General features: G+C 37.0%; 2 protein-coding genes across 4 annotated transcripts in view; both read right to left on the bottom strand.

Moving 5' to 3' along the window:
• LOC121367809 (calcium-transporting ATPase sarcoplasmic/endoplasmic reticulum type-like) overlaps positions 1–9301 on the bottom strand; it is a 72670-nt gene extending 63369 nt beyond the window's left edge. Inside the window, exons 1-3 of one of the 3 annotated variants that reach the window (XM_041492187.1) lie at positions 8852–9301; positions 8593–8610; positions 8380–8462 (exon numbers count right to left, since the gene is read on the bottom strand). In XM_041492187.1, the coding sequence (XP_041348121.1) occupies positions 8380–8462; positions 8593–8610; positions 8852–8969 (219 nt within the window). In that variant the 5' untranslated portion in view covers positions 8970–9301. The remainder of the gene's footprint in view (positions 1–8379; positions 8463–8592; positions 8611–8851) is intronic. The other 2 variants (XM_041492186.1, XM_041492189.1) reach the window with 2 other exon arrangements.
• A 16295-nt stretch (positions 9302–25596) lies between these two features.
• On the bottom strand, positions 25597–26073 carry LOC121368575. Its single transcript, XM_041493314.1, has one exon. The coding sequence runs from the start codon at positions 26071–26073 to the stop codon at positions 25597–25599; it is 477 nt and encodes a 158-aa protein (XP_041349248.1).
• Between the last annotated feature and the right edge of the window lie 1093 nt (positions 26074–27166).

Raw genomic sequence — 27166 nt, 5'->3', positions numbered from 1 at the left:
CAGTTAAAATGTGTTTGCTTTCAGTGTTTTCCATGAAAGTTAATGCTAAATAATTAATAGTTCCCTACTGGTCTACCGGTTCAACCGGAGGGGACAAAGTGTTGTCTGTCCTGTTCACACCTGTCCATATGTCCATAGTATAGTTTTCAGGGGCCCCATTTCACTAAACATCGCAAGTTTACGTCTGCCACTAGCAGTTATACCGGATCGTGTGTTTACACGTGTTTGGTGTCCCATTTCACACAGAAAATTACATCTTTAAGGAAGCTGGAGTATTTTAAGGACAAAAAAAAAGAAATATGTGTATTCCAAACTATATTTGTTGTACTATAATAATAATAGTAATAATAATTGTGGTTTATTCGTAGATTTACATTTACGTGCAAAAATAGGCTTACGATGTTTTGTTAAATTGAGCCATGTACTTTCTTTCTGCATTGGCTCAAGATGTTGAGTAATTTGTGTACATATATATATATGTTGTTATTTTGTCTGTTGGAAAGTATGTACATATAAAGGGTCCCTTGTCAGGCCTTCTGCCCGAAATCAATCGTACCTTCCCCCACTAGGAAATTGGACACTGCATTCCATATGCTATCTTAAAGAGCAGTTTTCTTACTATAATCTATTTAAAAATAAAAAATTATATCCATTAATTTCCAATACTTTAGGGTATGTAATTTTATCTTCCATACCCTCTGGCAGAAACCCTGCATGTTGCTAATTGATAACAGTAACCTACATGTGTGCAGCTGTAGCAGGTTTCCTCCAACGTTATCTCATTAACATCCCTCCAGAGCAGTCAGTCAAGCTTCAATTCAATGTTTCCATGCAAGTCAAAACAAGCTTGGACCAAACTTGTATTTAAAAATTAAAATAAATTATCATCTTCAAAGTTATTTTATTGTAACCCAGTGAAAACTATTCTAAACATGATCTGTGGAATGCAGGTACCAAAGCTGGCAGATCTGTTTGCTCGTACTGATTTCTAACTTGACAGACAATGGAGGAGGGCCAGTTAACTATTTATACTCATGTGTACATTGTAATATTTATAACGCAGGTCACTACTTCTTATTTATACTTATGTATACATTATAATATTTACAATGTAGGCGAGTACTTTTTATTTATACTTGTGTACTTTGTAATATTTATAGCGTAGGTCACTACTTCTTATTTATACTTATGTATACATTATAATATTTACAATGTAGGTCAGTACTTTTTATTTATACTTGTGTACATTGTAATATAATTTTTTTTTACAATATAGGTAATTACTTCTTATTTAACTGTCTGATACAGAGAAAAACATCTACTTGGCGACACCTCACCACATTTTACACCATGGTCATTTGATTTTGAACATATACTAGTAGTTAAAAGTTTCTTTTGTTTAACGATACCACTAGAGCACAATGATTTACTAATCATTGACTATTGGATGTTAAAACATTTGGTAATTTTGACATATTTTGTCCTAAGAGAGCAAACCTGCTACATATTTCCATTAGTAAAAACGTATCTTTTATATACACTAACCCACAGACAGGATAGCACATACCTTTGATATTCAAGTCATGGTGCACTGACTGGAATGAGAAATAGCTCAATGGGCCTACCAATGGTGATCGATCTCAGACCGACCGCGCATCAAGCGAGTGCTTTACCATTGAGATATGTCCCACCCTATTTACTGGTAGGTAGTTGGTTCCTAACTAGAGAGTAAATGAAAACCCATTGCAGTCACCCTGGCTGTAGTCTGAAGAGCAGCGAAGGATGTTTTATAGGCATTTTCTCATAGACAAACCAGTCACTGGGCACTGGTTGGAATGTTTCCAGGAGAAACAGATGAGCCTAGCTAAGGACGAGCCTACCAAGGACAGTCAGTGTTATGACCTATCACACATCAGCCAAGAACCGAGTTATATTCGAGCCTTTGAAACCACTCTAAGCTGGACACTGCAAACCAAGGGATCAGGGAGCCTAGCTAACCTATCAGTGTCACACACTTGAAGATGTGTTTGTGCTTTTGTGCTTTTTTCCTAATCTTTAGATATAAACTACAGGGGTGCAGAAAGTACTCATCCACTCTCGCCAAATGCAAGTAAAAATTCTGACGGATGAGTTAAAAATGCAACTACCAGTCCAAAGAGCGATCTGTCTAATTCTGACTTTCTTTTTTTTTGCATCGAATCTGCATCAGCTGTGCCAGAATTTGGGTTTTGATTTTGTTTGCCACGTGATGTTAATCACTTACCAATTTTGGCAAATATCCTTAATAATTCTATAGTCTGGCGGATTAGTAAAAATTATGGTGGGCTAGTATTAAATTTTAGTTGTTTCTGGTCCAGCAGCTAATGAAATATTTAGTATTTCTGCACCCCTGTATAATAATTAAAGGTAAAAGTATGGCTTATGTCCCCCACCCCACCCACCCACTATGGAGCCTATGACTGACAAGAGGTTGTGCTCCCCACTCCAGATATCATTCCTATGGGCCTGCACTGCATCATAAAACCTACTTAGGAAAAAAACATCCAAAGAATGTTAATTGCAAACCATACATGTATACATTCCGCCAGAATCGTAAAGATGATTTAATATTATAGATATGTTGTGATTTCATCTCATAATCTTACATTTCAAAACCAAATTCTGGGATTTGTGCACACACTGAATACTGCTAAATTTGCAGTCAGTAAATACCTACAAACATGTACATTCAAGTAAGGAATTAAAGTATAGCTTTTATTAGAATTTAGGAAATTTGCTAATTTAAAAGAAAATTTGTGTTTCAGTTAAAATTGTAGATCAACAATCACACAACTGGTTGATCAAAAGGCATTACACGCTGCAAATTTATTACTATTCCATGCTTCTACAAAAAGAAAAACAACATATTCACCAATAATTTGTTTTACCAAATATATTTAAAAGGTTTTTTATTTAAAATACTACCAAGTTTGTTAGATCAATAAATATAGATATATATGTAACGCATAACTATAAGAAACATGTAATCAATAAAATGTCTCGGCATTTCTGACTAGTAGAAGAGCAACTATCTGATAAATTCACCAATTTCTATCAATAGAGTAGAGTTCAAAGTACAGGACTCATGTATATGATAATACACACCAATACTTAGGTATGAACAATATCATGTCCTATGTACTCTAAGTACAAAAGGACACTACAAAATATTCATTAAGTCAGATAAGTAATACAATATTCAAAGTACATACATGTTACTGGGTCAACAGGAAACAAATACCTACTAATACTATCATGATCTTAACTTTTATCTACTTTCTGTAGCTATTTCAAGACAGAAATATTACTGTAACGTCCCAAGTCACTATATCAGTACATGTGACAATTTATCAATGACTTGAGCACATGTAATTAACCAACAGACAATTAACCAATAAACTGTAAGTTAGATGATGATTCTATAAGGCTACAAAGCCTGCATTATCACTGTGCCAATTCATTGTAAGTAACTATGTGTACACTGTAACAGTACTGTATATCAAACTTGTAGTGCTAGGTAAATAAACGTAGCCTAGGAATCAACTTTTAAGAACAAAGTAAGACATGGAAAACAACTTTAATCAGCTATCTCCCCATGGATCTAACACAGTTAAGTACTAAATGTGTATTAATTAAACAATCACTAATAACGACACACACATGGTGAATATCATGTGCACAACATGTGCATATGTATACAATATTGGACACATGTACCTATAACTAAATTTAGACAACCTGTGTTATTAAAGTCAAGCCCGAGTAAGCATGTAAACCAGGTTAACTTTAAAACCCATTACTGTCAAATCATACTGCCAAAACCTTCAGCTGGAACTTCATGTCACATAACAACTCTTACTATGAAGTCAGGGCAATCACGTTCAGAGTTCTTTTCTTTTTATGGAGTGTTATGTTATAACATATAAGTAAGTTTCTAGTTACTAAGCTGGTGTCACCGACAAAGTATAAATATTGTTATTACACACATTACTTTATTTCGGTCCGATACATGTTATAAAACACACTTTGAATGGTATCTAGTCAGAATCGTGTACATTTGGATTTAATTAGTGATGAAAATTCCAATGATTGATTTTAATCGAAAATTGATCAATTTGGCTCAACCGATGTAACAATAGATTGCAAGTATTTAAAACTGATTGCATGGGAAATGTTCTGTAATTGACCCCATTTAGAAGATGGAATTAATGTCCGATCTGGTGTTTGTTTTCATGTGTACATAAATTTGAAAAAAAAAGAATTTTAAATAGTTACTAAAGGTAAAATTAGCAATTTGTGCAGTCTATCCCAGTGAACACGACAATAGGTGCATAGCATAAGTTTATAATTAAAATCCTTCTATCTTCATGTAACTAACTGATTGTGTAATCTAAAGTCAATCGGCTAGTGCAAACCAATTATAACCCATGATCAGTGATGAAATTCCAACCATTTCCCAACACCAGATTTCCCACCTCAACCAGTAAAGATTTCATGCCACTTTTTCTGGAGTACCCTGTATGGTACAGCAGGTCCTCCCATACATCCAATCTCCATTATGTTTGACATCAAGCATCCATATGAAGTTTGTGACGTTCTGATGTGTTATGTAGCAGATATCCCTTTCCTTTTAAAATGGCTCAGATACTTGACAATGATATAAGTCAAAATCAACATGTTTGTGAAGACAAAAATGTTACAAATCAGTGTTCAAATTAAGCACATCCATTTGTCCTGACAAGTCATAATCTGCTGGGACAAGCAAAATGTATCTTGTCCTTGGTGGTTGTCAAGTGGACAAATAAAAATGTATAATGTTGTTTCATTTTGATTAATAAAAAAAAATGTCTTTGCTCTTGAATAAAACAAACAACTTATTTGAACAAGTACAAATATTGATGAACAAGTAGATTTGTAAATAAATGTACATGTCCGGTGGACCAATGGAAATTTCTGCTTATTTCAATCACTGTAAATGTTATTTTTGTGCCTACTAGCAGCTCAGCCAGCAGGTACATTCAGCTATCCCACAACACAAAAACACTTCAGATCTACATATCTGCAGAAAACAACATGGGAAAGTTCAGAACATGCAGGAAGGAACTTAAGAGCCAGCAGTTTTCCATTTAGATTCACAACAAAAACATCTGGGCTCAAGTTACACTCAAGACCGACCTCAGCATGATAAATACAAAATAGAAGGAGATGATGCCAAGCAAATCACAGAGGATGCTTTGTCAGTCATTGTACATATCCAATAATTATTTACTATAATTATCATGGCATTACATTTTATTGAAAATTTTATCTTCATAATAATAATAATAATAATAATATAGCTACGCTGATTTCAAATTATAAAATATTTAAAACTGGATATAGAATTAAAGATTGAAGCTGTCCAAACACCTTTATTCAAGGTGGTTAGTTTAGTTTGAATAGTGTTTAAACTGGTAGGAGTTATGTATTTATAATCTAGTTAACCAACAGTCCAAAGAAAAGCACATGTAAGGGAATATTTTATTTTTAAAATCTTGATTAGCAACAGTTAAAAATTAATATTTAACAGTTTAGAATTGTGTAGCAAATCACAACATAATAATGAACAAAATGTACCCTGAGTGTACACTGAACAAATCCACACTGTTCAAATGAGCAGACCTTGATGAATAATTATCAAAACACCTTTAGCATTAGAAAAAAGCTCTTGTCCACTTAACTTGGTAAGTGAAAAGCTGCATAAACAAGCAGAATATACTTCATTGGTTATCCAGTGTAGAGGTAAACATAATTTATAAAGCAGTATCTTAATTCAGACTTAACAAAAACATGGCTGTACAGAGATAGATGTATGAAGAACTGGGGGTTTTCTTTACTTTAAAAAGGTGCATGAATAACAGAACCACATTTATATTTTAGAGTGTTCATTACTTTTTAAAGCAGAAGACTATATAATAAGAATAAAGGGTTATATATCTCATGACTGCAGGGAGGTGTATACATTTAAGCATGAGAGAAAGGTAGTGGTGCAGTAGCAGTAGTCACCAAAAATAACCGCCTGTTGCCTACTAAAGAACACATTGTGCCTCCTTACCAATGGGATGTAACAATATAATTCAGGTGATGTGGTCATGTGGGAAGGATGAATTCAAATATTTATTAATCTTATCTTATTACATATATACATGTACTTCAGCCCTCTACATTAACTTTTCAGTCTAGGAGCCAGATGGTGCCTACTTCCATTTTTTAGGAGCAGTGCGTGTGTTTATGTTTAAGTACAAGCTGCGACAATTTATTAAAAAGGTGGTGAAAAATTGCCAGCTGCAACCTATTAATGACATTTCTGGATACTAGTATAGGTGGGTTATAGCGAAAACGGCACTGTGCCAAAATGGACCCAAGCGAAAACAGAAACAAATTGGACAAAACGGAACTTAGCGTTGGCTAAAACAGCACAAAAATCTATGGACAAAATCAGGGGACAATATTTCAAAATCTTAAGTAACCGGAAGTCAGTTCATGTGAGTTTTACTTAGGTAACCGATTGTTCGGTTACGTGAATATAGTTCTCGTAACCTATAAGTCAGGCCTACCTAATCCTAAAACACTTACGGTTCTGTGCTACATTGGTGGTTCGAATGTATTTAAAAACAAACTGATTTTCACTTTCATTACTGATATATGGTACTTTAAATTTTAGAATGTAATAGTTCACCACATAACCGATTGGCAGTTCTCGTGATTTTAAAGTTGCGTAACCGACATGCGAACAGAACAACAGTTCTCGTGAAATATTGTGCCCTGAAAATGGAACCTAGTGTTGGCTGAAATGGCATTTAATATTTTAAAATGTATGGCTAAAACGGAACAAGAATCATTGCAGTTGTGAACAATGATATGCTCAATAAAACATGCAACAGCTATATTAATCATTTATTAATGTTTTATTTTTATGTCCATGTAAGGGAGATGGACCTAATAGCAGTTATTTTTATTTTCATGTAAGGAGATAGAAGTAATAGCAGCCAGATGTCGGCAATATGCAGACAATCGTCCACAGGTGTTTGCATAAAACATGTGTTGTTTACATTATTCAACATTACAACATTTAATAAAGACACAAACATTTTAAAAGGAAAAACCTTTTGCCCGTCTTTGCTGTTGTTATGTTATTTTAAGTTTTGTTACATAGTGTTTTCCCTAGCTTGTTTTAGCATGGCGCAGCATAATGCCTCAATAGTCTAGCACCATCTTGCCTTAATCAGCACCAAGCTGCCCTGAGATTTAACAAGCCTTTTTCACTAATTAATTCTAAAATTGCCTTTATAAAACATCCAAAAAGGTATTATTAATTAATAAAATATGCCTTTTATATCTTTTGCTATTCATTTATTAAAGCAAGCACATAAATTACATCAATGTTTATTTCAATTAATTTTTGTGTATTTTTAATGAAAAACAAGTGCCCTGAAAATGGTAAAAATGCCCCAAAAGTGTTGGTCTACCATGCCTTGCCAAATTTCTAGGAAAATCACTATTACAGTATTGTTTTCATAGTAAATCTGGTAATTCTGAAATTTACTACTACAAGTTGTTTATTTTTCTAAATTGCACACAAAAAAATAGAATTATTTTGTTATTTCCAAAACATGTTTACTTTTATTTTTATGTCAAACAACACTGAAATTATTTTCAAAAAAAATGTGGAGGATGATGGGATGGACTATTATAAGTATCTCAGGAACGGAATGGATGTTCGGACCAGACATAACACAATGCAACGATCCTTGAACTGTTAGGCCCTATATTCTTCTTAAAAAGGGTGCTGTTATAGCTTACTTGGTTCAGTTTTCGCCAAGAAAATGGTTCCATTTTGGTAGCGGTGCCATTTTATCCTGATCCTGTATAGGTTAGGTTGGAGGAGGGGTTTCAGAAACAATCTATTGCAGCCAGTTCTGTATTACTATTAGTGTCATTGCGACCTTTGCTGTTTTTGTTTTCTACTAACAGGTAAGAAGTCCTAATTGAAAAACTTCAACTTACATGTTTTAGCTTCCTGGAAATTGGAATCATACAATTTTAAAGAAAATAACCAAAAATGCACACCACAACTTCTTGTGGAACTTGGGGATTTTGGGTTGCGTTTTTTTTTAATCTGCCAGAGTCCAAACCAATTCTTTGGATGTATAAGCACTTAAGCAACACATTGTTGGTTTATAAAAATTCCAGTTGTAATATCTGAAACTAAGATCTAAAACTACCCATAATTGGTAACTGAAGAAAAAACTGTTCCAGTGCAATTGATCAAACAATCATTCATAAAAAGTGTATACTTACAAAAGATATTACAGCTGCTAACAGTAGAATTTTCACTAAGAGGTCATCAAATTGTTCAAGTATAAGTTCCCACAATGGTTTTCCTGTTAAAATGAAAACAACAAAATCAGCTGTTTGACACTTCTTTCCACAAACACGTGACACGTGTTTTGATCTTAGATACAAGCGGCTTCGCGAATTTTCGGACACAATGCTTAAATCTATCGTACTTACCCTCTTCCGCTGGCAATTCTGAAAAAGAAAACAAATGGAAGTTAAAGTGTGTATATAATACAAATACATAAAGATATACATTTTCAAATTCAACGTGAAACAAAACCGAATAACAGAGTTAATTGATCTTAAATCGTACTCGATCATAAGTGAAGTCAACATCGCTTTTGGCTGACGCCATTAATCTCGTGGCAATATTGAAGTTCAAATCACGCATTTTCGACGCTAATCCCGCTCTAGTACTGAACTAAATACTTACCATTTGGTCCATACTTATCTAATGATTTTTTAATTTGATCATCTGTAAGTCCAACATTTTCATCCACGCTAAAGTGAGCGAGGATTTCTTCCACGGGTTTAATGTGTGCTTGATCCATTGAAAAGTAAAATTCCTTTTGGTGTCACCTCCGAATCATATATTGGGTTTAAATAAATCCACTGCAGTCACTAATCCCTGATGTTAATCAAAAACGAAAATTCAAGCCAGAAATACTTAATTTCAAGCTTGAATCCCCCACTCCCGTGAAAAGTTCTGCCGTGCTTTTTGCTTTGCGAACACGTAAAAATAATAAGCTCCACTGAAATAGGGGGGAAAGAGTATCACATTCTGCAGTAGAAACTAACTGAACATTTGATGTAAATAACCAAGAAAATTAAGATAGCACAGCTCGTACACAACTAATTCTACGTCAAATACGACTGAAATAGATGCGTATTTTGTATATAGTTTTATTTTCTACTTAAACCATACACGTGACAATCTATGGCTTCCGCATAATGGACTATTCCAATATCTGTCGACGTCACATGTGACTCCAATGTGTAGTAATTTGATTGGACGCCTCACAAAACTACAGGTTAGACAACAGAGCGATTCTATGCAGTGACGTCAATGGGGGGTATACACTACAAATTCCTAGCTATTTTTACTCTAGTCGGTTTGCATGAACAAAAGAGGAACATTGTCATGTTTTACTCACTGCATCGCTAACTCTCAGTTAGAATCAGAGTGACTTATTTTTTTGTGGCGTTCTATTAACTCGGCCTTTACTTCAACATGATCCGTGTTAACGCTTTCAGGGGATGAGACAGATTCATAAAGTAAATGCAGTCATGGTTTTTTTGTTTGTTGATAGAAATTAACATAAGTTTTGGTCGAAAGACGTTTATATTTATTATAAACCTGGAGATTGAATTTTTTTAGGGGGAGGGGTTAGAATCCTACATACCATTTATCTTATAACTCGTTTAAAAACGCATCTAACTGGCTTTGGTTCGTTGAAACATGGGGGTGTAAAGGTTTTTGTAGGTTTTGTTTTAATATAAGGTCGGACGTGAAATATTTAAAGGGGGGAGGGTTCAAGGGGAAAATGACACATGGATCAACTTGTGACAAGGACATTTTAACCAAAGTTTGGCATTCGTGAAATGAAAATTGTTCCAGAAAAGGGCCACTTGGATTTTTTTTTAAAGGCGCCAGGTCCCCTAGACCTCTCCTGTGGATCTTCCCTTGTTTTAAACATCTCGTAAGATAAATGGTATCCAACGCAAAAGACATAGCCTAATATATATAAAAGGAGTCTCGTCTCTAACTTAGATAATCAGGCCCGTACGCGGGGGGGGGGGGGGCGATGGGTGCGTACACCCCCCCCCCACTCCCTATAGTCTGCCGTGGATGTGTAAAAAAAATATAATAATAATCCGACGATGTGACAAAATTACTTCCCAGAATGCAGGAAAATGCATCTCCTGGATTCTAGATTTTAAAAAATTGGGGGGGGGGGGGGGGGGGGGGCATGCCCCCGGACACCCTTAGCAACTCGATTACGCCACCAACCCCCCTTTCCCCAATCCCCCATATAAATTTCTCCGTACGGGCCTGATTTACCATGTATTTTCATTCTACCCTCAGAATTAGTAGTAATCCATGTAAAAATGCGTATCGGGTAGTGATTCGTTTGCAACCCCACATAGCTGTTTGGCATTTTCGATTAATTCGGGCAAAATAATCGCCGTCATTTTGAGATATAATTTAGGGTAGCACCTAACTGATGGGGAAGGGCAAGAAAAATACTATAATTAGAGGACACCATATATTACTGTACATTGATTCTTTTTACATCCCCCCCCCCCCCCCAATTAGACTTAGTTGAGGCTAGGTATGGACACATGATTTTTATATTTAAAGTGTCTAAATATTTAAGAGAGAGAGAGAGAGAGAGAGAGAGAGAGAGAGAGAGAGAGAGAGAGAAAGAGAGAGGGGGGGGGGGGAGGGAGGGAGGGAGGGAGGGAGGAGAAAAGCAGACAGAGATAGAGTGGGTAAAAGGAGGACGAAAAAAAGTCCCCCTCCAACAACAACAACAATAACAACCAGAAACAGAAATAAATAAACAATAAGTATTAATATTTAATTACTGTACAATGTTTAAATTGACTAAGGAACTATTTAGGTTTAAGAACACGTGGTTGAATTATATTGGATGTTGAATTATTTGACGCACCCTATACTACTGAACACATTCCCAACATGACGAAATAGACCACTATAATATACGAGTAAACAGATCAATATAATTTACCGTAAATGTAATATAACTGGAGGCAGCGGCGTACTTGTATAATATGTAACCATGTGACTTTATTTAGTATACATAAACCTCAACGATCAACGTTACTATGAACATTGATGTTACAAATACATAGGCCTACTAATAATGTTAAATACAAATATGCTGAAAATGGTTGTTGTTAAAATGCTATAAAATCAGTAGAGGTTGACTGACTGGTTACGCTTGACATCATTTCACGCGTACATGACATTGTTTTGTTCACAAGAGCTACCCAGAATTCTTAGCAATCAAACAAAAAAGTGAAAATTGGAGGCCAAAGTACTAAGCTGAGGGAGGTACGCAGCAGTGGCGTAGCCAGGGCGGCACGGGGGCTATGCCCCCCATCAAAGCTTTTAAAAAAAACCCACCGATACATTTTTATGAAATCATATATACACACACACACACACATACACACACACACACACACACACACACACATACGTACGTACATAGTGTGGGGTCTCCCCAAATATAGGGTGACCCTCCAATATAAAATCTTAGCAACGCTGAAAGCCACCACAGATTCAATTTAAAAACGTGACGCAGACTTTCTATTTATGGTCAATTATTATCGAGGAAACCTCTATTTAAAATCATGCAGTGGCATGACATTATACAAGTTACGATATTCTCGAATTACTTAGAACAATATTATGTATTAACCTGTACTTATTAATAATAAACATAAACACTGTGAAATTAGGTAACTCTGGCAATCAATTCCAAATTGCCCCCATCAATACTCTATTCCGCCCCTAATCGACCCAGGGGGATCAAGCTCCAAACCTGAAAGGATGTGTGCATGTAAAAATAGTTTTAAGTTCAAGTATAGCAATCACAGCCCTGTATTAGAATGAACAATATAATTTTTTTAAAAATGACACACACATGCATTACGAACCATATTAACCAATATTATGGGTTTAATTTGGTGTTGCGTTATTTTCAGAATATCAAACAGTTCACCTGGTTCAGACTTTCCTTTGAGCTAAATGAATACGCCCAGAGAAGAACTAGATAATTGTTGTCTGCTACGTGTATCATAAATTATACGATATATGATTTCTGTATTAAGAAGGTTTTTTTGGGTGGTTTTTTTTTGTTGGTTTTTTTTTTTTTTTTTTGGGGGGGGGGGGGGGGGTGTTTTTAATTCTATCTTCTGTAACAGTTGTGCACATATAGGCATACTTCTTTTAACATTTGTAGGCCTACAACAACAGTATTATTAATCAAATATTCTCGATATTTTATAGCTTAATAATAATATTATCAGGTCCGTAGGAACGAAATATGGAATGGGGGACACAACCTCTAGTGGCGGGTCAACGCCTCTATAGTGTGTGTATATGAGGGGGTGGTGGTGGCACAAGCCATATTTTTACCTTTATTTATACAGAGTAAAATATTGTCTTCTCTATCGATTGCGCATGTCTAGTTTGTTTGCATATCAAGTTACGTCCGCTATGTATAATAAACAAACCGTGGATGACAAATTATCCAGCTGAGCTTTGAATTATAGAAACTTTTTAACAGTCACCATGGATATATGTATATTATAATTATAATCATAGTAAATAACAGGCCCGTAGAAACTGGGGGCTGGGGGGGGGGGGGGGTACAGACTCACCATTTAATATTTGATGTCGGGGCGTTTACTCTGTATATAAATAAAGATATAAATCTGTTGTCCCCTTACTAAAGACTGTGCCCCCCTCCCCCCCCCCCTCCACACACACACACACACGGGTTTGGAATAACAGGCAAAATCTATCTTATAAAAATGGCAGATTGTGCTTGAGCAAGCCACTCAAGCGATCAAGAATTTTACACGAGTCTTATTTTATAGGACAACTTTATTTTGTGCCAAGATTGTTATATAGGGTCCAAACTTTTAAAATGGCACCACATAAGCTCGCTCGCTCTCTCTCTCTCTCTCTCTCTCTCTCTCTCTCTCTCTCTCTCTCTCTCTCTCTCTCTCTCTCTCTCTCTCTCTCTCACACACACACACACACACACACACACACATACATATATGTATGTGTGTGTGTGTGTGTATATATATATATATATATATATATATATATATATATATATATATATATATATATATATATATATATATATATATATATATATATATACAGTCACACACAGTAAACGTACAAACACGTACAAATATTAAAGTAACTATCTTTCATACAACTTAGACTGTACTTGTATTTTCAGTACATGTAGTTTTAATATCCAGGGACTAATTTGTTTTGGAACATTACTTTAAAAATCATTAAATGATCCAAGCTTGAAAACGATTCACATTTGATGTCACTTGAGAGTAATGGAATAAAGTGAATTGCCTATTTTAGAACAGAATGTGAGTTTTAACCTTGAATTACTGTAGTCGAACCTGTCTATATAGGCACACATCAACAAGAATACCATTTTTCCCAATACAAAACATACACGAATGTGCAGATATGGCCAGTGTCATGCGCTTAATAGCCTAAAATAATTGGATGGGAGAGAGCAGTTAAAAAGAGGTCAGCAGGCACGGTGGAGCTGGGGTGGGGGTTCTAAATTTTATAGGGGAGCATACCCCCGAACTCCCTAGACACTTTGCTTTACGCCCTCGATCACAGTCACCTCCACCAACAATGTCTATTTGCTTCCGCCGTGCCTGGTCAGGGCAGAGCAGTAATGACAAGTGGGTCCAGAATTGGCAGGGCCATAACTATCATGTTGCTAAAATAATGGGGATGGGTGGGAAGGTCGGACAGATTTGTTTTTAAAATCATGACACAGTTAAAAATTGATTTCTTGTCAGACAAAAGGGCACTTTGTAAATTGAAGTTAATACGCACTATCTCGATGTTTGTTTTGTTTATTGGTTGTTGTTTTTTAGCCTTGCCTCCGATACCTAAATATCCCAAACATGTGGAAAATATATTGAAATGGCATACCGGAAATTTTCTTTATATTTCATTTCATTTCATTTCAACTTATTTTCGTGCTTATATCCAATTAAGGTTCAAGCACGCCCTCTACGCTCTTGTGTCTGACCAGAACAGTGGGTTAGTTGTTAGTTGGTTAGTGGTTAGTGACACCTACCCATTGAGTCCTTGGACCTGTAGGGGTGAATGTAGTATATATATATATAAAAAAGAAGAATGAATGCAAAAAGATGACTTACACTAGGCGTACCTAATTTACCAAAAACAAATTGGCACGTTCCCTGAAACAGACAAATTTTGTTTAGGCCTAAGATATTATTTCAATAGATTCGACTCATGCTAGTCGTATATATACGATAATAAATATACCAAGTGATAATTTCCTGTCACGCAATTCTGTACACTGAATGCAGCTATGACAGTGGTGTTGATTTGTAAGCAGACATTATTTAGGTAGACACGAAATGTATGTTACATTATATTATATTATCTCCCTTGGTATGGCCACAACCTATGCGATTACTATATCTACCGATCTACCACACGCTAATTTCACATGCATGTATTTCATTACAATAGTTGTCATAACAATGCGAGTGTCAATACAAGTTTTTCGATTACTGTTACGACGGGTTATGTTGTATAAATAGGTAGTTGTAATCGGATTTCCCAAGCTGCTTTTGGAGTAGGTATATCCCAGTGCTAAAGAGCAATGAATGGTCAGATAATGATGGCTGGAAAAAAATCAATATATATAAAATTTTATTTATTGTTTTATGACTTTATCTTCAGAACACAGCGTGACTAATATCGCCATAACATTGAGTATTACCATGTATTGCATGCAGTAGTATATACTGCAGTTATTACATTTTCAGCCATATAAATGTGATAGGTATTGAGTTTTAATGATTCTGTGGAGGTATATTACAGCAGAGCCAGTTTAAGAATCCGCGGGGCCTGTAGCACAAATAACAGCGAGGCTCTCTTTCCAGGATATGTAGGTTATTTTGCAATCCCCTCAGGGAGAGGGGGAAAATGACCTGGGGAAAATAAATGTATACATCACCGCAGGGCCCCCTGAAGCGCGAGACCCGTAGTACGTGCTACATGTGCTACTAGGATAAACCGGCTCTGTATTACAGTTATACTAAGGAGGCATACATAAAGCAATGGGTATTTTACTGATATTTTCTCATATAAATGTCATGTCATATATAAACATTCAGTGAAATACCCTGAAACATACTGTCATGGACAGACATCTAGGATAACTGAAATGTGTGCCCAGGACAGCGTGTTTAAACTTTAACTGGGAATCAAATTGAACTGAGATATATTCATGGACATGCTGCCGAAGAACCGAATTTCGATAATGGTGGACTTATTATTGCACTTTGATCCTTATTCAGCACCTGTCAAATATATAACAACTGCTAAATTTGGAGAGACCCCACTACAAGGTTATCCGGGCTAATGCAGAACTTAGTCACGGGGTGGAACGTAGCTCAGTGGTAAAGCGCCTGCCTGATGCGCGGTCGGTCTGTGATCTATGGGCCCATAGGGCTATATTTTGTTCCAGTCAGTACACCACGACTCGTATATCAAAGGCCGTGGTATGTGCTATCCTGTCTGTGGGATGGTGCATATAAAATATATCTTGCTACTAATGGAAACACGTAGCAGGTTTCCACTCTAAGACTATATGTCAAAATAGCTGATGATTAATAAATCGATGTGCTCTAGTGGTGTCGTTAAACAAAAAAAACTTTTGTCAAAGTCACATTAGTTTATGCAAAATGGCCATATTTAAGAGGGAAACAAAATGACACTGATATGGTAATGTCGAGATTGATGCTCCTGAAAGTTACTGGTAACAGGTAACATGTCTCTCTCAGATTCCAAGAAGTACTTCCATCCCGTTGTCTGGACGATGGGGGTCATTGTGTTACCGTACCGCCTGTGGTAAAAGTGACTATCGGTTTTCACGTGTAAAGAGCTAATAATTCAAAGCCTTGTTTTATCTCTGCAATACTCTTCAAATGAACAGCACGAAGCCCGTTATCTGACACCTCGAGATGACGGAGTACTGACAGCAACAGTGCAAGATATACTGGACGCTGGCTGTGATTTCAGCATGAAGGGTCGATGTGTGGATGGATGGATGGATGGATGGCTAGGTGGATGGATAGATGGATGGATAGATGTGTGGATGGATCGACGGATGGCTGGCTGGCTGACTAGGTAGATGAATGGATGGGTGGATGGATGGATGGATGAATGGATGGATGGATGGATGGCTAGGTGGATGGATGGATGGATGGCTAGGTGGATGGATGGACGGATGGATGGATGGATAGATGTGTGGATGGATCGATGGATGGATGGCTGGCTGACTAGGTAGATGAATGGATGGGTGGATGGATGGATAAATCTATGGCTGGCTGGCTGGCTGGCTGGATGGATGGATAGATGGGTGGATAGGTGGATGGATGGATGGATGGGTGGATGGATGGATGTGTGGATGGATGGATGGATGGCTGGCTACGTGAATGGATGGATGTGTGGATTGATCGATGGATAGATGGCTGACTAGGTGGGTGGATGGATGGATGGATAGATGTGTGGATGGATGGATGGATATATGTGTGGATGGATGGATGGATGGATAGATGTGTGGATGGATGGATGGATGGATGGATAGATGTGTGGATGGATGGATGAATGGATAGATGTGTGGATGAATTGATGGCTAGGTGGATGGATGTGTGGATGGATGGATGGATGGATGGCTAGGTGGATGGATAGGTGGGTGGATGGATGTGTGAATGGATCGATGGCTGGATGGCTGGCTGGCTAGGTGGATGGATGGGTAGATGGATGGCTGGATGGCTGGGTGGATGGATATGTGGATGGATGGTTGGGATCCTAAATGGACGCATTTTGGATGGATGGTTGGTTGGTTGGATAGATGGATGGATGGATGGATAGATGGGTGAGTGGATATATAGAAAGATAGATAGATAGATAAATAGATGGACGGACAGACGGACGGACGGATGGACGGATGGATGGATATATAGATGGTTGGATAAACGGATGGATGGATGTATGGCTGCTTAGATGGATTGTTCTGATGGATGGATGGATGGATGTAATGGATTTTTGGATGGATGGATTAATGGATGGAAGATGAGTGGGTGGATGGATGCATGGATAGTTGGATGGACAGACGTCAATCCGGATGTGTGGATGGATGGATGAATAGATGGGAGGTTGGATGGCTAGGTGGGTGGATGGATAGATGGATGGGTGGGCAGATGTATGAATGAATGTTTGTATGTATATATGGATGAATGGATTGATGGGTGCGTTGGTGTAAAGGTAGGTGGGTTCTCGGATGGATAAATGGATTTTGGTTGAACTTACATACGGATGGATGGTTCAATGTAAAGGTGAATCGGTGTATGGGTGGGTGGAATCTTGAATAGATGGGTGGATAATGGATGGTTAGATAGATAAATCGATGAATGGATGGGTGGGTTTTTTGTTTGTTTGTTGTTTTAATGGACGGGGTTTGGATGGATGGTTGGTTGGATATATTGATAGATGGATGGGTGGGTGGATGGAACGATGGATGGATGGGTGGATGGATGCATTCGGGCAAACACAATGGAGATATTGGAGCATAGTCAGCTGTCCTGAAAACCTTTCACCATATATTTTTATCATTCTACTCACAATATTAGTTGTAAACCATGAGAAAACGCATAGTGATTCGTTTGCAACTTCATAGGCTGTTTGGTAGTAATGCTAATATGAATAAACGTTGTTCTCCAGATTCTGGCATTTTCGTTTGATTCGGACAAAAAATAGGCCCGTACACCTATATTGATAGGTAAATTTGTTTTTTAAATACATAAAAAAACATATGCGGGTATAGGTGGGTGGGTTCCATGGATGGATAGGTGTTTGGATAGATGGATGGGTGGTTGGATAGATGGACAGACGTATCGATGGATAGATAGATGAATGGATATATAGATGGATAGATGGATACATGTATGGATATATGGATGGGAGGATGGGTGGATTGATGGATGGGTGGATGGATGGATGGATGGATGGATGGGTGGGTGGGTGGATGGGTGGATGGATAAACGGATATTTGGGTGCGTAGATGGATGGATCTTGGACGGATGGACGGATGTGTGGGTCGATGGCAGGGTGATTAGGTAGATGGATGGATGGATATATTTTTCTTTCATAACCAGTAGCTGAGATATCAACTCAGAGCAAATTAGTGTCGGGCACTGGTTGCTACCATAACCTGAAAAGATTCGATATCGCAAAAACACTATTTGACACTAATGAAAGTATCAACAGTATTACATAACCGTAATTATTACGCCCGGAGTAAGGCATAGCGTGGAAATGTTTCTTTCAATATTGTCTCACTGATGTTATATTGGGTGCATTTACGAACTAATGACCGTACTAAATATGATTTGGCAAATTTCCATCATGTCACATATTTGAAACACTGGTAGGCCTAGATCTTACATCTACTCATCTATTTTCACTGCTAAATGTGTAACAAAGTGCTGGGTTTTTGCATGTTGTTGTTTGTGTAAAGTTATAGGTTGTAATAAAATATCATAGGCGATCATGTTAACGTTTGTGCTTAAAAACACTATATGCAAACTATGACCCATAAATATCAATGCTACATCCCCTACCTCAAAGTATTAACTGAAGAAAATAGTTCCTTTCATGGCTCCTTTTCGGTATAACCAGATGTTTTTACAACACCCCTAGTTTCGCACAAAATTTGAGTACTTGTTCTTTACAGGTACCCCATACATCTTCCAAGCACAGGGCTACTTGACACAGTGGTACTAGATGAAATAAAATTGCATACATTTTTAGCCCAGATGAAACTAATTTTTTACGACCAACACACTCACATTTATAACCAGTCACAGGACTTGTAGTGTTAACTTCTCTATCAAAATTTCGGTGCACCTCGAACTTTGACCCAGCCGGAAAATATTTTGGTTTAGTGTTACCTATAGCATTTTTACGATTAGTATGTAGAATACCGGATTTAACGGTTAAAATATATGTCGAATACAAAGGGAATTTGAAGAGACCAAAAACAATACACGAGTAAGGAATAAAATAATAAATTCTGTATTACAGTGACATTTCTCTAAACCGGACTTTCAGTAAACCGGACCCTCAAAGCCGAACTTATTTTTTGGTCCTGTATTTTACGCAGCTTTAATCACTGAAATTAACATCTGAAAACCAGAAACCATTCTAGTCCGAATACCAAACCAATTACCCGGTCCCGTTGTGTTTATTTAATACAAACTTACCCCGGAAAATCGAACGTCAAACATTTTCAATGAGTGTCGCCTGTAATTGTTGTGATTAAGCCATCGAACATAAGGCTGGTAGGTACATGGTTCGCAGCCCGGTACCGGCTCCCATCCAGAGCGAGTTTTAACAGCTCAATGGGTAAGTGTAAGACTACTACACACCCTTCTTTCTCTCTGACCACTAATAACTAACAACTAACCCACTGTCCTGAACAGATAACCGATATGTGTGCCTAGGACAGCGTGCTTGAACCTTAATTGGATATAAGCACGAAAATAAGTTGAAATGAAAAGTTTTATCAGACTTGACAACCGAAATTTATTTTATTCGTACATGACTGGATAATAATTATTAACTAGGGTCGTAGAAAAGATATATATATATATATATATATATATATATATATATATATATATATATATATATATATATATATATATATATATATATACTATAATAGTATATACTTAGGTTAGTAGGACAACAACAAAACAGAGTGAACGTTTTTGAGCCTTAAGTGGGATGCCTTCCCCCTTCCTACATATTAAACGAAGATCTGTGAAATAAAATAAAAGTAGTGTAGTTTGAATCGTACTCACGAGTGAAAGCAAATTGTAATATAAACAGTATATTATTTTATTTATTACAACGCAATGCTTTTAGGAGTGCATACCTCTAGAAATCGTGTACGACTCCGTAATGTCAAATAAACTCTGCAACGGACTTATACTGACAGTTTTAACTTTCCAATCAGACTCAGCTTAATGCAGGTGTCCGGCTACCTGTGACATATTTTATGAAAACCAAACTCTCAATGTATGCACCTTACAGAAAATTATACACCATTACCCACCTCTTCAATTTTAATTTTTTTTTAAATAAATAAATAAACAACGAAAGAAAGAAGTTAATATATAAAAAAAAAAAAAAAAAAAATCCACACAAAACCTATTGGATTATTGGACGACACGAACGTGGATTTCTAATTTCTGCATTTACAACCAAGTTCATCAATTCCCAAAAGACATATTCCACATTGTAAGAGACTTAACGTATTTAATTGGCAATTTTCCCATAAATAAATAAATAACAACGACCAGTCATTAGCATGCAGGCCCTTAAGGGTGTATAATACCAAATCAAATCCCATAGACGACAATAGTAACATATGTGGCTAAATCTCCTACCTGCAGTGTATCAATCGACATAAACGTCACGAATATAAATACAACCACCCCTCACACTTAAAGGAATCACAAAAAATTGGGAATCAAGCTGCTCATTTCAGAGATAACGGGTAGCGTCTATGACTACCCTATTACCGCACAAATGTTTAGTACTTTTGTTTACAGGTACCCCATACATGTTTCAAGCACACAGTGGTACTAGATGAAATAAAATTGCATACATTTTTGGCCCAGATGAAACTAATTTTTTGTTGTAACACTCACATTTATCACTAATTGCAGGACTTGTGGTGTTAACGTTTCTATCAAAAGTGCCCCGAACTTTGACACAGCCGGAAGTTATTTGGTTTAGTACTGCATGTACCTTAAGAACCGAAGGACGCACTCATCACATTTTATTTACGGTTATATGGCATCAGACATATGGTTAAGGACCACACAGATATTGAGAGAGGAAACCCGATGTCGCCACATCATGGGATACTCTTTTCGATTAGCAGCAAGGGATCTTTTATATGCACCATCCCATAGACAGGATAGTACATACCACGGCATTTGTTACACCAGTTGTGGAGCACTGACTGGAACGAGAAATAGCCCAATGGATCCACCGACGGGGATCAACCCTAGACCGACTGCGGATAAAAAAGTACTCTGTTGTGTCCTATTCTATATAAATGTAAAAAATATGGCTTGTATCCCCTCCCACCACTCTGCATATCGGTCCTATGGGCCTGGTATATCCAATACCTTATCATAGTACAAGTAAGAGTCTTTGACATGGGTTGGGTTGTTTTTTTTTTTTTTGTTTTTTTTTAATGACACCACTAGAGCACATTGATTTATTAATCATCGGCTATTGGATGTCAAACATTTAGTAATTTTGACATATAGTCTTAAAGAGAAAACCCGCTACATTTTTCCATTAGTAGCAAGGGATCTTTTATATGCACCATCCCACAGACAAGATAGCACATACCACGCCTTTGATATACCAGTCGTGGTGCACTGGATAGAGCGAGAAATAGCCCAATGGACCCATCGACAGGGATCGATCCCAGACCGACCGCGCATCAAGCGAGTGCTTTACCACTGGGCTACGTCCCGCCCGTCGTTGACATGGTTACAGAATCAGTGCAAAGTTTCAAACATAATTAAAATTCCACCAGTTGATAAACCAATAAGACATCCGAATGGAATATAAATATATGTATACAACGGTTAAAAAGCACAGCATCCGGCCAGATGGCTTACGAGACACTCCAAACATTTAAAATTTTAAAATATTTAAAAGAATGTTGTGCTAACTTCTAAGTAAACATAATTTAAAATATGTTTATTATAAAATGTAATACTGATGCTAAATTTCAATTGGGTTATTCAGTTAAAGCAATTATACGTAGCCCAGTGGTATTTAGCGCTCGCTTGATGCGCGGTCGGTGTAGGATCGATCCCCGTCGGTGGGCCCATTGAACTATTTCTCGTTCCAGCCAGTGCATCACGACTGGTATATAAAAGGCCGAGGTATGTGCTATCCTGTCTGTGGGATGGTGTATATAAAATTGTAGCTGGTTTCCTCTCTAAGACTATATGTCAAAATTACCAAATGTTTGACATCCAGTAGCCAATGTGCTCTAGTGGTGTTGTTAAAGAAAACAAACTTTAACTATTTAACGGGGTTATCGGCCTTGTTAATCTCCCAATTTTATCTTCCAAGGGTAAGGTGTCGCACCGAAATTTCGCTAACGTGGTTAAAAGTACTACGATGAGATCTGTGTAGGACTGAGAGAACATACGGCTCCACAGAAAGGAATCCCTGAATTGCCTATGAGTTAGCAACTTATTGCCATTAACGTGGCCCCATCATTCCAAACTCTGTGAAGCCATGTTTCCAAAATCAATGTCCTCTAGTGGTGTCGTTAAACAAAACCAACCAACCAAGAAACCATGTTTCCACGTCTATATTAATCAATTTTTCTTTTATTAAAAAACAACCTCGAGTGTGTGATATATCAAATACGTTAATTACGGGTAATTCCAAATTATATATATAAAAAATAACATTGTTATCCCATAATTTACGATATTTAAGCGACCGAATGTTATTAAAACTTATAATACGATTGGGCAGCACATTATTTAGTAATACACGAAAGCCATCTCATCTAACATCGGATTGCCAAATAGGGTTTTTTATTATCCACCCCAAGGAAAAAAAGAAAAAGAAAGAAATGTTTTATTTAACGACGCACTCAACACATTTTATTTACGGTTATATGGCGTCAGACATATGGTTAAGGACCACATAGATATATAGAAGGGAAACCCGCTGTCGTCACTTCATGGGCTACTCATTTCGATTAGCAGCAAGGGATCTTTTATATGCACCATCCCACAGACAGGATAGTACATACCACGGCCTTTGATATACCAGTCGTGGTGCACTGGCTGGGACGAAAAATAACCCAATGGACCCACCGTCGGGGATAGATCCCAGACCGACCGCGCATCGAGCGAGCGGTTTACCACTGGGCTACGTCCCGCCCCTCCCAAGAAAAAAAACGACAAGCTTTATTCTGAACAGTATTGATGCCATTAAATGATCTAGTGCCCCATTTGACGGATCTGTGTTAAGATGGGCTTCATCAAATTGTCGTACAAAGTACAAAGTTAAAAGTTAAACTTTGTTTTGTTTAACGACACCACTAAAGGACATTGATCTATTAATCATCGGCTATTGGATATCAAACATTTGGTAATTTTGATATATACAGTCTTAGAGAGGAAACCCGAAACATTTTTTCCATTAGTAGCAAAGGATATTTTATATGCACCATACCTCAGGCAGGCTATAGCACGTACCACAGCCTTTGTTAGGCCAGTCGCAGTGCACTGCCTGCAACGAGAGATAGCCCAATGGGCCAACCGTCGGGGATCAATCCCAGACCGACCGCGCATCAGGCGAGCGCTTTACCACTTGACTCCGTCCCGCCCACAAAATATTGAAAACGTCATATGGCATATCCCCGACAAATTTAAATTTACTAATAGTGGAACCAAGAGCTCTGTTGGCAGATTTAGCTATTTCTTTTGCCGCGTAGTTGGAAGTCCAAATTTTCATGAAGCCAAATCTCCAGATATTTATATGCATGAGTATATTTAAACTGTGACATAGCAACTGATGGGTTTTGATGATGGACGATCTTCGTCTTCTTTTCATTTAGAGGCGGGATTTAGCATAGCCGGTTCAGTGCTCGCCTGAGATGCTTGCGTCGTAGGATCGAACCACCTTGGTGGACCCATTCAACTGATTCGTTTTTTTTCTCGTCCCAACCAAAAGTTAAAAAAGTAAAGTTTGTTTTATTTAACGACGCCACTAGAGCACATTGATTTTTTATCTTATCATCGGCTATTGTCGTCCCAACCAGTGCACCACAATTGGCCCCGTGCTTATAGACCTTAAAGTCCAGACTTTAACGTCAAAACAACGCCATTCAAATAGCATTACGTTAAAGTCTGGACTTTATTAAAGTTTAGACTTTAAGTTTTATAAGCACGGGCCCTGGTCAAAGACTGGTATAATATGCTTTCCTGTCTGTGGGAAAGTGCATACAAAAGATCCCTTGCTGCTGATAGAAAAATGTAGCGGGTTTCCTCTCTAAAACTATATGTCAAAATTACCAAATGTTTGACATCCAATAACCGATGATTAATAAATCAATGTGCTCTAGTGGTGTCGTTAACCCCCCAAAAAACCAAAACAAAAACATGTCAAAGACTGGTATGTATACATTTCTGATGACTATGTGTTCAATAGCCAATGATTAATTAATCAATCTACTCTAGTGGTGTCGTTAAACAGAACAAACTTTAAACTTTAACTCTTTTCATTTATTAATAGTCGTAAACGCCATTTTACACCAATTAACCATGCAACTTGACATACGTTGCATAGAATATTCATCTGGCGCGATGAGGGCAATGCCATCCGTATACTAAACTAAACTTAACATCGAACCATCAATGCCAATGCTACAGCTGAGGCTGTTAATAACGTTAACCAAATCATTAATAAAAATCGAGAACAATGTCGGTGATAACACACAACCCTGTTTAACACCGTTATAAACGAGGAATTCTTCAGCAAGGAAAACATTTACACAGGACCTTGAGCGGTTATTTTCATACAAAGATTTAACAGCAAAATAAAATTTACCATTTACTGCCAAATTTTGGAGCTTATATCTGAAACAGTTTCTGTTAACTCTGTCATATGTTTTCATTGCATCGATGTAACAAACAAATGTAGATTGCTTTGAAGAATATATGTTGTTAATAATGGAATATAATGAGTAGATATACTCAAAAGTATTTCTTTTCCTGCAAAAACTGTTTTGTTAATCTGCCAAAATTTCATTTAGTTCAAGCCAATTTACAAAATGGTTATTAAGAACATCAGCACAAATTTTACTTGGGATAAAAATAAGTGAAATTCCACTTTATCCTAATGGACCTCTCGGGTCGGTATCAGGTTTACTTATTGGGGTAATTGTATTTTGTCGCCATACCCCAGGGCAGGTGTTATTTTCAAAACGAAACAAAAATAATCTAAACAAAATATCAATACATGAATAATTTTTAATAGCCTCTGCCAGGATCATATCTATTCCAGAAGCTTTGCCACATTTTGCCCGGTTTACCTTCTTAAATACTTCTTCACGAGTAATAGATGCATTCAAGTCACTATTATCTACATGGTCTACATTAAGTGTACCATTATTGATAAAATCTTTAAATATGAAATGAGCTGTCTTTTCCAGTTCTCCTCTGTCACCATAGAGTTTGGTTTGTATTGTTGTTTCAATAGGTCACTCAGATTGTCTCAAACCTTGATGAGTTGGGCACTCCGTTGTTTGGTCTTAGTTCACAGCTGCAAGTTGGCGAAGGTGCTAGCTTAAACGTTTTGAACATGTGAGCATTTAGTCTCTTGTGGCCTGTACGGAGTCTTAACAGAGTTACTTGATCCACTCGGCTGAGAAGGTGATAATCATCCCTCACTGTCCTAGGCTTATTGGCTGACCTGATCAGAGTTTTCCTTTCAGAGAAGCTAACTCTGTTGTTGGATTGCATTTGTTTTGCTCCCAGCTTGGCTAGCCTGTCTGTTTCTTCATTTCTTGGGATCCCACAGTGGGCTAGAATCCATTGCAGGGCTACTCGTCTTTCCTTTGCAAGTTCTTGGAAGCCTTCCATTAGATGAGGAAGTTTGTCCCGTTCTAACACTTGCAGGACTGAGCGAGCATCTGGTAGAAAGACGACTTGTTGATATTCATATTTGGCGTCCTTAATCATGGTAGCGGCCTGCATTAGAGCTTGGGCCTCTGTATTATAGTTGGAACTGTAGGTGCCAGTTGGGATGTCTGCTTTGGAGATGTTATTTCCATCGGTTTAAAACTCTAGGCCTATCTGAAATAACATTATCATCTTTGACAACCTTCCATGGTATTGGTTCCTGCCGGTCACTGACCATTCCAATCTTACAAATAACTTTCCGCAGTTCGCGACTATCCTTATTCTTATGTTTGTCTAACAGTTTCTGTTATTCTTGTAGCTGATAAGAGCGTTTATGCTTACGTAGTCATTTGTCAAACAACTTCCTGTCCGCAACATATTTAACTTTATTTTTTCCCCCGTAAATACCGATTTACATTTTTAACCAATTTTGCTCAGACGTGCAAATAACATTCCATAGGGACTGAAGTTCATCACACCAACATGGTTTGTAGAATGACTTTGAATGCAAACACGTTTTAATGGTTCATAATGTTTTGTACTGAATTAATATTATAGAGTTTTAAAGATGCGCAACTGTTTCCCGATACTAATGATAACATCGTGGTCTCTGCAAGATAAACATGTTGCTTAAAGAACTTGCTTAGATCGATTTCCCAAAATATATTTATGAAAATGTGTTGTTTTTATATATATTTTTCCAACCCCGAGGTAAAGATCAACTAGCAACTGTTCTGTCAGTTATTAAAACATGTCATCAGCTCCTAACTTTTTTCTCTGAAAATTGCTTTGTCCTTGAAATATATTTATCATTTTACATAACTGGTTTCTTTGTGAACTAGCTACTCCACAAGTGTTCTTTGAGAATTAATGATACAAATTTCCTGTGCACAATTATATTTACCAAATGTTTTAAGATTCTTTAATTTCACCAGCAAGTACAAGTACATTTTACTTTCTTCTTTTTTTGTATTAAATATCCATTAAAATTATTTAATTTATCAATATACATGTTTTTATGTAATTAATTAACTGCAGTAGCTTGTTATTTTTACGTATGTAGTAAGCATCTTGACATCTCCATTGATTTTGAAGTTATAATTTAATGTTTTCTTATGTTCATATTGGAATAGCTGTCAAAAATTGTCATATC

Source organism: Gigantopelta aegis, chromosome 3, assembly GCF_016097555.1.
Source record: "Gigantopelta aegis isolate Gae_Host chromosome 3, Gae_host_genome, whole genome shotgun sequence".
Lineage (NCBI taxonomy): Eukaryota > Metazoa > Mollusca > Gastropoda > Neomphalida > Peltospiridae > Gigantopelta > Gigantopelta aegis.
The sequence above is the reverse complement of the archived record's forward strand: the minus strand, read 5'-3'. Positions and strand labels throughout refer to the sequence as shown.